Source organism: Argiope bruennichi, chromosome 9 (assembly GCF_947563725.1).
Source record: "Argiope bruennichi chromosome 9, qqArgBrue1.1, whole genome shotgun sequence".
NCBI classification, from domain to species: domain Eukaryota; kingdom Metazoa; phylum Arthropoda; class Arachnida; order Araneae; family Araneidae; genus Argiope; species Argiope bruennichi.
In genome coordinates this window covers 38,568,102-38,581,252 of record NC_079159.1, presented here as the reverse complement: position 1 = coordinate 38,581,252, position 13,151 = coordinate 38,568,102, and the positions used below count along the sequence as shown (strand labels likewise).

The 13,151-nt window shown below is 27.8% G+C and overlaps 1 protein-coding gene across 1 annotated transcript in view; it reads left to right on the top strand.

Annotated features, from left to right (window-relative positions):
• Window positions 1-10,957, top strand: part of LOC129984497 (rhodopsin-like) — a 198,238-nt gene extending 187,281 nt beyond the window's left edge. Inside the window, exon 4 of the mRNA XM_056094389.1 lies at window positions 10,612-10,957. Within this exon, the coding sequence (XP_055950364.1) occupies window positions 10,612-10,782 (171 nt within the window). The 3' untranslated portion in view covers window positions 10,783-10,957. The remainder of the gene's footprint in view (window positions 1-10,611) is intronic.
• The last annotated feature ends 2,194 nt before the right edge of the window (window positions 10,958-13,151 follow it).

Sequence of the window (13,151 nt, the reverse complement as noted above, 5' to 3'; positions counted from 1 at the left end):
AAAGAAAAATAGTCAAAAAATATGGAACGTAACTTTAAAAACAATTAACCTATTTTTTTATTACTGTACATTGTTTATTCTTTTTCGATACAATAATTTCCTTCAGAAACTCTAAACAAGATGAAAAAACATCGTTCAACAATTTCATAAGATATTCCGAATAGTTTTCATAAAGAAATTCAGGGTACTCTTTTAATAAAATTGCATCTCATTAAATAATCTGAAAGTAAGAAGCGGGACGAAAATCTGATTCTCATGATCTACGTAGGCATCACTGAACTGCTTACATCTTTTCAACTGTAGCGAGGATAAAACCCGGGGTCTTGTGGTTCGCAGCCCAGTAACACGACCACAATACAAAAGCAATTGCTCATGTAGCGTAGCTGTTAACTGGCTTATAAGCTTTCACCACAGACTCTTCCCTCCACCAGATATGGCATGACTAAAGCGAAACTGAAGAAGTCGTGCTGTCATACATTTGGTGTGTGCTTGTTAAAGTAATTCAATCCAAAGTAAGACGACATACATTTTTAATATTTACCTTTAATTTACATTTAAAACGTTTAAATATAACGATCGTAGGGGGGGGGATGAGTACTGTGGTGCAACGAAGAAGCAGAAAAACATTTTATTATTGAACTTAGAAGTTGTGTAACAACTCAACTCTACCTTGTTTATTGGCTCGTATTAAAAAGTATTGAAATATGCATTAGCGCTACCTCTGTTAATCTATGATCGTTATATTTAAACGTTTTAAATGTAAATTAAATGTAAATATTAAATGTTTATGTCGTCTTACTTTGGATTGAATTACTTTAACAAGAACACACCAAATGTATGACAGCACGACTTCTTCAGTTTCGTTTTAGTCATGCCATACAATCATTTAGTTTGCATCATTGTATTCTTTTTATACCCATTTCTATTTTTCCCACTACATTAATTTCAGTGTCAGCTTTTCTTTACTACACCCTTATAATGCACTATATTTCAATATGTACTGTTAATAAGATTGCTTTTTATTATAAATTATATTTATTTATTAACTGATATTAATCTGATATTCAAAATGGATTAATTAATTTGTTCAGCCAAATAATCGTATATTTCAAGAAATCCGTATAATTGTTCAAATCGGCCTTTTTAGGTCGAGCGAGATGTCCACTTGGTAACATTCGGACATAGGTAGCATAGCATTCAAGATACATTTTATATTGGATCCTGATGCATACTGAAGTTACAGCATATATCCAGCTTCCTCGAATTGATGTGATGTTAAGTTTATATCCCGGAGTAACGATTCAGTTATCTTCGTCATCTGAGGAAGGTTCGAACTTGTGCTCTTTTATAGATTTGCGAAAAGAAAGGTTGAACTTTCTAGAAATGTCCCATATCTCGAGGACTAAGCTTCGCCAAGCCTCAAAACCTTGTATTTCCTAAATAAGCATATGGCAACAGGTTTTCATCAAAAAGTCACCAAAAATTTCACCAAATAGACCTCTCTGCAAAACTGCTTCCCTCTTCTAAGACTGCACACCCCGTACAATCATTTTAAAATAAAGTTGAAGACGCACTTCCATAGAATTGTGCTAGTCTGGGAGAATGGAGCTAATTTTAAACTTCGTAGTTGGCGATTTTAAAATTTCCAATCAAGCATTTTTCAACTTCTTAATAATAGCATATGGATTTTTCCGACATTGCTATAACTTTGAATCCTCGGAGTCGGATTGGATAGACAATCAAACTCGATCTCCTTCTTTATATAGTTCTTCCGCTGATCTTCGGAAGTGCATCTTCATTCTGTCATTCTCTAGAATGGTCCTTTTTAGATGAACTGATGCACACTTTTCCAAACGTTCCTTCCGAATCTCGAGTATATTGGTCAGGCGAGAAAATCTGTCTGATAAGGGGTCTACCGGACACCATTTCTAAAGAAGTTCACCCGATTGCTTCGTGCTTCTGTAGTTCTGGAGAATAATCGGTAGATGAGTGAATGCCTCAATCTGTCTGATTATTGATACAGACATTATGTTTTGCAGTCATAGAATTTTTACATCATTTCTTGGCATCGGTACATCGCACATGATCGCAGTAGAATCGTTCTCTAACCTTGTTTAATGCTTCTATCTCATTGAAATGTCCTCTACTAGAACTATTGTGGTTCTCTTTCAGGAGTTCTAGAATTCTGGATCGCTTAGAGTAAACCAGGTGTGTTTTTTCATTGTCATTCTCTCACTTGTAGTAAAAATACCATAATGACAAATATCAGTTTACCGTAGACTCCGAGACATTCATCATTTATACAGACATTGAGTTTTGTCTGACAACATGTATGACTTTAAACATTCATGAGCCGTTTAATGAAAGCAAATCATATTAAACGTGATGTTGCTCAAAATCTAACTCTATTATGATTCTACAAGATATCTATTGGAACTCGGAACCAAACAGTATATACAACATTCCTACTCGTGCACAGCAATCAAACATTGTATTAGCCATTTTATGATTGCAGGTGGTAGCAGATAATGCTAATCATCAAAGAGCAGATTTTATCCGAATTAAAAGTATATATTATTAGTTCCTGTTATATATTTTGTATAAGCATGCCATCTGTGTATGGTTTTTGGAACTAATTACTCTTATTCTGGAGGAATAAGTTCCTTCGCCTCCTGCAAAGCTCCACAATTATATTAGATAATTTTTGCCATAATACTCTTTGAAACGGATTGTTTAATTTGAGACTACCTGCATTAAATATTTGAACGATTTATTAAAATAACAATGATTAAAATTTTAAGCGCAATGTATATACTTATTATATAAAGGTATATTTCTTTCTGGGAAAGGTGTTCATACTTATTATATAAAGGTTTTTCTTACTAAGAAAAAAACATTTAATTTTAAAAAAATATCGTAGTATTACGTACAGTTTATTTCTAGCTCATAATTCTAGTAAAAAGTAAATATTTATAAAACCTCATTCCAAGGTCATTCTGTGCTATTTTTAGAAAAAGAAATCGAGCGAAACTGCACTTAAATACTCCAAAATTGATTTACTTTTTTAAACTTCGCGATAAGTTTGGAAAACGAGACTTTAATGACAGTGCACCTTACTCTGTTCTATTAAAACTATACATAAAGTCTTAACCACCCAAGTAAAATTGCTAAGAACTTCATTTAACACCCCATTAGTGGAGGAAAAGACAAGAAATTACAAAGATGTCGAGATCAAAATTCAAGCATCATTATTAAAAAGCTACTTGAAGATTCTCACGCGTCAATGATTATGTTGCCACGATCATGTTTTCCTTTTACAAAATAAAAAATTCTAAAAAAAAATTTTAGAGGTCGTTTTAATTAAAATAAATTACTTAATAATTTCTTAGAGAAACATTGAAAGTGCTTTTATGTTAACGGAATATATAATAAATTTTAAGTGAAGCCATTATTAATTCTTTAAATTTATTGTTTTCTTTCTTCAAGGTATTTCGGATTTCTCGGAAAGGAATCACTTTTTTTCTTTTTTGGCTCATAAAGGAAATGTAATATGATTTACATACGGAAAATGTTATCACTATTTCTGTGCTCTAAAGATTTTAATGAATTTCGATACCTTTAACTCCTCTGACTCAGAAAAAAAACTATATTTTTAATTATATCTGTGTTAGTACGAATGAGATTATTCATAAGTGTAAGAAGCTAGAGGAATGTAATTTAAAATATGATTAATGCATAAAAATTGTTAATCTGAGGTCAATTCTTCCAAATTCTTCGACACTGAGAGATATTTTTAGAAATACGTACTGTTTTCACATTCTCAATTCCCATACTACGAAGCAAACCAGAAGCCATGGTCTCCCCAAACTTTCTCGTATTTTCTCTAATAAAGGCGCTATTTCCTCTTCCCGACCCCATATCAAATTTTAGATTTTAAGCAATTTCGTGAACGTCTGGAGGGATCTGATTTTAATTTTCAGAAACATACATATGAGAATTTTGTGCTCCGTGGTATAGAAAAACACTGAATATACATTATGGGCGGGTTTCTTCGATCGATTAAAATTACAACTTGACGCAGAACTCGATTTTTTTTAAAAAATACACGATATCATTCCACATTTGATTTATTTAAATCACTGAATTTTTGGGATATCACGTTTATACGCATGCGAAAGTGCAGACCGACAGACAGTCAATTCTTGGACAAATTTAATCCAAAATTTGCTAAAATCTATATTTTAGTTGCTAAATCTATTTCGATTTGATTTATCTTGTTTACATGCATACGAATACACAGACAAGCAGATTATCAACCATTTGACTCATTTGATTCAAAATTTTAATGATATACACTTTATATGTTATATCTAGGTAGCAATCTGTATTTATGCAGTTCCTTATTTTCTAGCTATCCTTTTCACTTGTTCTCGAATAGCTGGACAGACAGACTTTGTGTATAGGAATTTTATTTTCTTCTTTCCCTCTTTTCCTTCTTGGTTACATAAGAAAAATAGATCTGATTCATGGATTTTATAGAAATCAATCAATTTGGTGTAAGGACCATATAAAAATTTTATCCCTCTAACTCAAAGTATTCACAAACAAACATATTTTCAAAAAAAAATTTATTTTTTAGCTTCATGGATGTCTAAAATATTGAAACTCCTCAAAATATCCGATTTCATTTTTCAACTGTTTACAGTTCTTTTTTTGGCATACTTCATATACCAGAAAGTACTTAAATGTACTTTAAAGTACTTAAATGCATTTTAAACTTTTAAAACATTTTTCACTCATTTGTAACGAAAACATTAGTCTTCACATTACAATTCTGTTCGATGAAAATAATAAACACACTTATTTGAATTAAAGTTCACAAAAATATAAAAATGAATTTATTATTATAAAATTAAGAAGGAAGTTCTAGTCATAAATGTAACCATAAAATGTCAAATCCCTGGCAGCAAACAAAAAAATGAAAGGGGACTCCATTTAAAGTACACTACTCCTTATATAAAATATATATTCCATATAAAGTGTATTATAAAGTATACACGACAGTTTCTCCATGGAATTTAGTATCTGAAACCTCCAATTATTCAGTCTCGAGGAAAATAAACCGTTTACGAATAGGGTTTTCCGCGTTTAAATTCTACAGTGACAGATATCAAAAATTTATATTATTATGAGAGGTAAAAAAATATTAAATAGTGGTAATATTAATATAAAAATTTTAATATTATTATTATTATCATTTAAAAAAAAATAATAATTATCATTATTTGTTTAGTTTTTATAAGCTTTCTGTCTTAAATAACTATTGATTTAAGGAGATATGAAAATTTCAACCCGTCATACATTCTATCCCCACTTTGAGCTGGGTGACCCACCTATGGAATCGTTCGAAATTTTCCAAAACACTTATTACGAGAACGATTGTAATAGATAGACATTCAGAAAAGAATTTATGGAATATACATGCCAGGAGCTTTTAATAGAAATAATTTTCGTTAGTTAGATTCTGAAATAACATTAAGGTCAATATTTCAAATTAGCAGTATATCTTAGCTTTTTGCTAATTGAAACAGCAAATCTATAACAATTTGGCGGAATTTTAAAAACGTTAGTTGAGTTCATTTCTTCTTTTTATATCTTATATATTCTTTTTTTCATTCCAATAGATTAATATAAGCCAAAACTGCAATGTAATTTAATTAATTTTACTAAAAATTATCCTTTTAAAAACGCCAACCTAAGTAGAAGATAGAACGAAATACTTTTTCTGAATTCAACGTCCCTTTAAAATAAAAAAAATAAAAGCTATCCTCTGATGTGCTGCAAAATATGCAATTCATTCAACGGGTGATAAGCAGATAAAAATGAGTGTTCTGCTATCTTTGTTAATTTAAATACGTTTCCAATATAATTTTTAATAAAGTTGTAAAAGGCATATAACTACATTATTAGTCCCTTACAATTATTTTTATACCTTAAATTTGAAAACAAATAATACCAATTTTTTTTATTTCTATTTACTCCATATTATTAACATAAAAAAACATTTCTCGTTTCTCATACGCAAAAGAAATATCTTTATAAAGGATTGAAAAAATACATGCAGTTTCAATTCTGGGTGGGCGTAATTAATATTTTTCAAGAGAATATGAAAATAATCGTGCTAAACGTGATTCTTTTACGGAATTATTCCAACAAAAATTAATTTTAACGATAATTTTGAAACTATTCAAAAAATATTTTTACTAAACTTATTGATAAACTCGATTATTGTTGTAACTGCTTTAATTAGTATGCATGTCCGGAAGACCGAGCTTCGTTCGACAATTTTTTTTTTAGTAAAATCGATTTCTTTTTTTTTTTTTTTTTTTAGGAAAAACTATTTAGATATGAATCATATACTGATTACATATGAATATTTTTCAATCTTACCTGCATATAAACTGGTTATTTAATTTAAAAAAATTATGATTGCACTTAGTTTAACATGTTATTTGAAACACTCTGCTACATTACAGTATTCCTTTTATAGCTTATCTATCATTACTTATATTCTTGAACTTGTACTCAGTTTGACCATGGTTAAATAGGGTCCGAGATGGCTCTAAAGGGCATTGTCAGCATGAGAGCAGATAGAAAAGGGCTTTAATAATTAGTTTTAAAAATATTTGTGTACACTCGCGTTGTTGTTTTTTCAGAAAAAACACCTATATAGATAAACTTAAAAAGCAAAAATAGTAAATATAAGTAAAAAATTAAGCATAAAACGTGTCTCGAACCGAGGACATACGTCATTCATAATGTTTTCACCTCTTTACTGCACTGGCTACACTTCGAAGTCGAAGTTAAATATACTTATTCCAATAGTTAATTATAAAAAAAGCGTGAATAAAATCGCTTTCTTTTTTTTCAGGAAAGACTCCTATATAGATAAACTTAAAAAAGCAAAACCTTCTATAAATATAAAATTTGATCCAAATTGTTAAGGACGTTTCTGAGGTACACGAAATAAATTTAAACAAAAATTGCACGTTCAAAGTTATAAGATGTGATATACTTCCCGAATGAGCCACATAGATTTAATTCTGAAATCCAATGCGTAACTTTCTTTTGTGGCATTTTATTATTCCGTCAGAGCACTACGCAAAAGAACAATAACTTTTAACAGGTTAGATAATATGCATAAATGCATTCCTTTCCCTGTTTGAAAAATGGATGCTTATTACAGTCGACAGGATCTTTCATTCTTTACCTATGAAATTTACAGAATAATAAATACATTTATTATACAGCTATTTATTTCTAAATCAGTTGAATTGTTGTGATTCTTTCATAAACAAACTTTTCATTCAAATGTGTAATCATTTTCCTATTGATTTTGTTTGTTTTACCCCAACATGTTGACATGATCTAAATTGATGATATAAATTTAAACCCAAAAAAATATGGGAAGGTTTATGTATACGGAAAAAAAGTCATCTGCATGATTTCATCTGTGATGGATGGACAATTTAAACATAAAACGGAAATTCTGAAACCTACAGAAGGCAGAAAAATATTAGGGATAAAAATATTTTTTTATCGAACATTTTTTTTTATCTTTGAATAACTGGGTATGAATTTTTCATCTTTCCAGAATTCTTGTTCGAATCAAGTTGAGTACTTTTTACATCCATCTATGCAAGAAAGAATCACAAAAAAATAAATTATTTACTTTATTTCCTGTTCCTGAGTCAAGAAAGAAAATTTTACCATTTCCGTCATGGATCAGAATACATGACAAAAAATTTTACATTCGCTTATATCATTCATTCTGTCTAATATTCTTATTTCACTCTTACTTTTTATGTACACATAATATTTTTAATGAAAAGGAGAAAAAATTTTCATAAAATTTAAAAGGCAAAAATGTTTAATTATTTTTAGCCGAATAGATTTTTAATCTTATTAAGTACCATTTCAATGATAAATTTATAACTGAAATATATTTGTGCATTAAATTTAAAAAAATGAATAAAAAGTGAACTCAAAGATAGAAAATTCTGATTATATATCAAATGTCTTCAAAGTATGAGATTTTTTACATTTACTTATGATAAACATATGAAAAGGAAAAATAATATTCTGAGTGTTTTATTAGAAAAATGAATCAACGAAAATGGCTAACAACTTTTCTCTTAAGTAATGTAAGTTATCTTTTTAGTATGAATCACTATATGTAAAAATGAATCTTTCTCTTTTTGCATTCTTGCAAAAAGGATGCTTTGACGTCTTTCTATAATGTAAAGGATCAAACTGCGTCTCTAGATACTGGGTGATCATGATTAATAGTTTTAAAAAAGTATGTTCTAAAATATATTATCTTTTTACATTTATTGTTTTTTTTTTATTTTTTATTATTTATTTATTGTTTTTCTTTGTTTCTAAAGGTATGTGACTACGTTCGGGATCAATTTTTTGAAAAACGTTTGAACGCTCGAAAATTGTTATATTTTTGAATATGTGGACCAAAAGTTTTTTAAAAATTGGAAAATGGGCTTTTTTTCTAAATGAAATATAAAAAAATCGTCTAATTTAGAATTTTATCAAATAATTTTGCTTAAAATTTTGCAGATAGTTTAAGGAATATATTACCTAGTTCCTGAATAAGCTTTATTTCTATATATTCTTTAAATATTAGCATTTGACTGATAAACAACACGAAATTTTCACTTTTTTTCACATTTTGAAGCACTAATAAGCAAGTATAAAATATTTCTAAATGAATAGATTACTTATTCTCTGCTTCAGAAACTGAAAAATTATTCAAAGAATTGATAAATTATTATTCCAAATTTATACAAAAAATATGAGTTATATTTATGAAGTTTTTCGTAAGAAAATTCTATCATATTCTATATTTAAAAAAATAGCATCTAAAAATGTAAAATAGCATTAAAATATATATCAATGTAAAAAATCGATGCAACTTTCTAAACAAATAGACTTAGAAACAAAATTCTAATGGTTTTAAAGAAACCTACTCAAACATTAAGAACATTAAATAATAAAAAAAAAATCATAGTTTCTCAAAACATCGACTTTTTAACGTTATTATTATTATTACAAACTCGATTTATCATACACCAAAGATAAAAACCATTAAAACTTTAAATATCAGACAAAAGGATAATAAAAAATATTTAGCTGAGACGGAAATTGATTTACATGATCATTTTCATCTTTAAATCTATTGGTCGAATAAACTATATTGTCTTCTAAAACCCATTAGAAATTATTTTAAATCATAGTTAAAATTTATGATAATATTTAATACAGAACCCTTGAATAAAAGGCAGTATCAAAAATGCTATAATTTAATGTTACTTTACAATTTGTTTCGGCAATTGCAATGCAAAAATCAATTTTTTATTTTTAAAACTCAACAAATTCAGGGGATTCCACTGGGAGTGCTTGAAAAATGTTTCTGAAAACTTGCTTTCGTCCCTCTTTCCCATTTTGATATTTTGTATACGTTTTGAGAATGTAAAATTATTGCTCAGATTTCTAATTAAAAGGTAACAAAAGACTTACTTCGGCAGAAAATACTTATTTCCTACTCCCATCAAAACGTTAATTACTTAGCATTTGAAATGACAATTTGCTACTTATTTCTTCATGTTTCCTTTTCTCGTCTTTAGGATGTGAGTCTAATGGCGTAGTTCTGCCACTGATATGTGAATTGAATAAATTAAATAAATTTGCACAAGTGAAAGAATAAAAGAAATGTAAGACACAAAATCTGAGGTAATAAAAATAATGCAGTTAATGTTATGTAAAGAGTTTCATATGATTTAAATTTACTAGATTCTGTAAAATTGCTAAATTCACGATAAAGGATAATATTTCATAACTATTTTTACACCGATGCCATGCAAAACGTTGTATGCCTTTTCCCGAAATCCACGAGTTTTTCTGAGGTTTGGGAATAATACCCTTATTAGAGATTATATGAGAGAGTTTTGGAAGAACCACTCGCGCTGATTTTCACTTATCATAATCTCATATCAAATTGACCCCTACGTTATATGAATAAGTATATTTAGAATAATATATCTAGAAAACAATTTCGGGGGAAGAATAATAAGGTCAAACTAATACTCCAGATTAAACAATACCAAAATTGAATCAAAGCATATAAACAAAAGAAAAATAATTATTAAGAATAAATTTCTTCTATCCGAAAAAAACAATTAATCCTAATAAATGGATTCTTTTTTTTGGTATGTTTTACACTTTTCTGATGCTGTTTACCTATAATTTTCTAGCTTGGTTAAACTTATACAAGTTTAATGCTATTTAAAATCATTTATCGTGAAGAAAATAACTTGTTGCTTGTCTTCTTTTAAGTTAAAACTCTAAGAAACAGTTATTTCCTATTATTTATGATTTAACTAAGCCCGGTGGCATTTGAAAATGTGTTCTCTCATTTTTATCATATATAGTTAGAAAAGTTTATCCTTTGTTTGAACTATTACAAACTAGGAGAAAATAGGCTTAATTGGTAACATATTGCGTTATTTTATTTTAATTCAGAATTTTGTTTTTCACTAGATACGTGAAGCTATATTGGCGAAAATTCCAAAGAGATTCAAAAGGAGAAGCACCGAATCAGGTGCCGAAATCAGCCTGGAGACAAAAAGAGGCCTCACCATCGTCAACACTGTGATATCGAACCATGTGATGGCCAACTGCAACGAGAGCGCCACCACTCTCAATCTTTGAAAACATGAATTGCAACGCACAACGCTAATAGCAATGGAGATTTTTTGAGAACTTATGATGTATTTATTCATAAATCTCAGACAAGAATTATTTGAGTACATGTACTTAAATTTTAATTTTTAACCTTCTTCAAGGACTTACTTGAGAATATCGGTATATTTTGCATCGATGTGGTTTCCATTTAAATTTTAAGAATAACTCGTTTTGTAGTTGTAGAAATGTTATACTAATGTAGTTAAGTGGTGTTATATGATTTAAAAAGCGTTTATTAGTCAATAATTTAAATGCTAATATTTCTTCTTTTATTTTAAGAAAACATTCCATTAGAGACGCGTGATTGCTCAATGGAATATCGATCAAAATTTCCTACTTTTTATGCCTCAGAAGATTTAGAATTCTTTTGGAATTTTTCAGTCAACTCACTTCAAAATTAGAAATTATATTTTAAAATAGTGATTTATAAAAGATATTCATTGGTGCTAAAATTATTAAAATATTTTTATTTTTACAAAGATTAATTTTGTTTTTATATTATGGTATAACTTTTTTTTCTATTTAATTGTGTATATCTGTAAATAATAACAGATTTGCTTTTCAAGTATTTTTTTAATTTTTTAATCTTTTTCTTTTTTTTTTTTGTATCTTAAAACTTTTAATCTCGTGATTCAATTCCTTAAGAAAGATTAAATATATTATTATAAAATATTTCGCCAGATTAAATATATTATTATAAAATAAAAATATTATTATAAAAATAATAATTAAAAAAATGTCAAGCTTTTTTAAAATTATTATTTTCAAAAAATAGGTATTATACTTAATTCCTTAAAAAAATATTTTTAAATTTGTAATTAAATTTCTAAAAATTAAACTTGTTTAAATTAGCATTAATTGTATGATTAATAAAATTATATAATTTTTCTGTTCTTAAAAAGTGATAGGATAATGCATTAAATGCAGACTTTGTGATGCTGCATAAAAAAATAATAAATCCAAAAATAAATACATTAAAAATTAAAAATTTGCAAGTTCTTCAAACGAATAATAGTACTTAAATCCTTAAATATTTTTGCATATTAAAATTCTTCTTGTGAACTCATATAAAATCCTATTATATGAATTCTGAGTAAGGGACTCTGCATATTTTAAACCTAATTAAAAAGTCTACATTATTTTATAACAAAATATTAAGTAAAAGCAATTAAAACTGTTAAGTAAAACAATTAAAATAATCTCCAAAAGTATATTCTGAAGATAGAATATAATTTTTAATCCACATAATATGTAATTTTTACACTAACATTACGTCACTTTATTATACATTTAGGTTTTGAATATTTAAAATTCAATACCAATTATTCCATTTTATTTTAGATTCATATTAGTTATATGTATTTATTTTATTTACTATGCTGCATTTCTGAAAACTAAACAACAAAACTGTTACTACTTTGCTTCTATTGAGGTTGACTAATATAAGGCATTGATTTAAACTTTATGTAATGAATATTTTGAATAAGAATAATCGAGGTATTATAAAGAATATTGACTTTCAACTTCGAGAATTCAAGTATAAATGTAATCATTACGGAACACTGTTGCTATGCGTTTTTCACAACTACAAATGTCCAAGATCTATTTCTGCGGAAATATTCTACAGGCCATTTCATTTATCACTATAGACTGGATTAGAAATATCCATGTTTTAAAACCATCTACAAATACCATGGTACAGTGAAATATGACAAATTATAGTTCTTGTTAGAAAACAAAAGAATGATGGAAAATCCATTAGATACTATTTTAACATAATAATTATATAATATTTATCATATAATATCAATGTAATCTCCCAAAGTAATTATGAGAATTATGTATATTTTCTGCCTATCAGAACTGTCTTAGACAGACCGTCTCATATCACCTGTTGTCATGAAAATTAATATAAACTCGATCGTTATAGATAATTATCTGAAAAAATGAATTACTCGGATGCATTTAAATTGATATCAAAGTGAAAATAATATTTCTGAAATATTACTTCACATATTTGCGAATGTAAAATAAAACTTCATGTGTAAGACAGTTCTTTTGATAGACAAGTGTGAATTATTTCTCTAAGGCTTTTAAAATGTCTGTTGTTTGTTCACGTGTGAACTATTTCTCTAAGACTCTTAAATAAATGCTGTTTCTGAGATTGATGTATGTGCCAATAAGCGATCAGAACGCTAGAAAATGTCAACAGCGTTCATTTAACAATTGTGGTTTATGTCATGTGTGATTCATTGTAATATGGATACATATTTATATATATTGTATATTAAAAATAATTGCATATGTTCGTGATGCATATTACAAAGCGATATTAT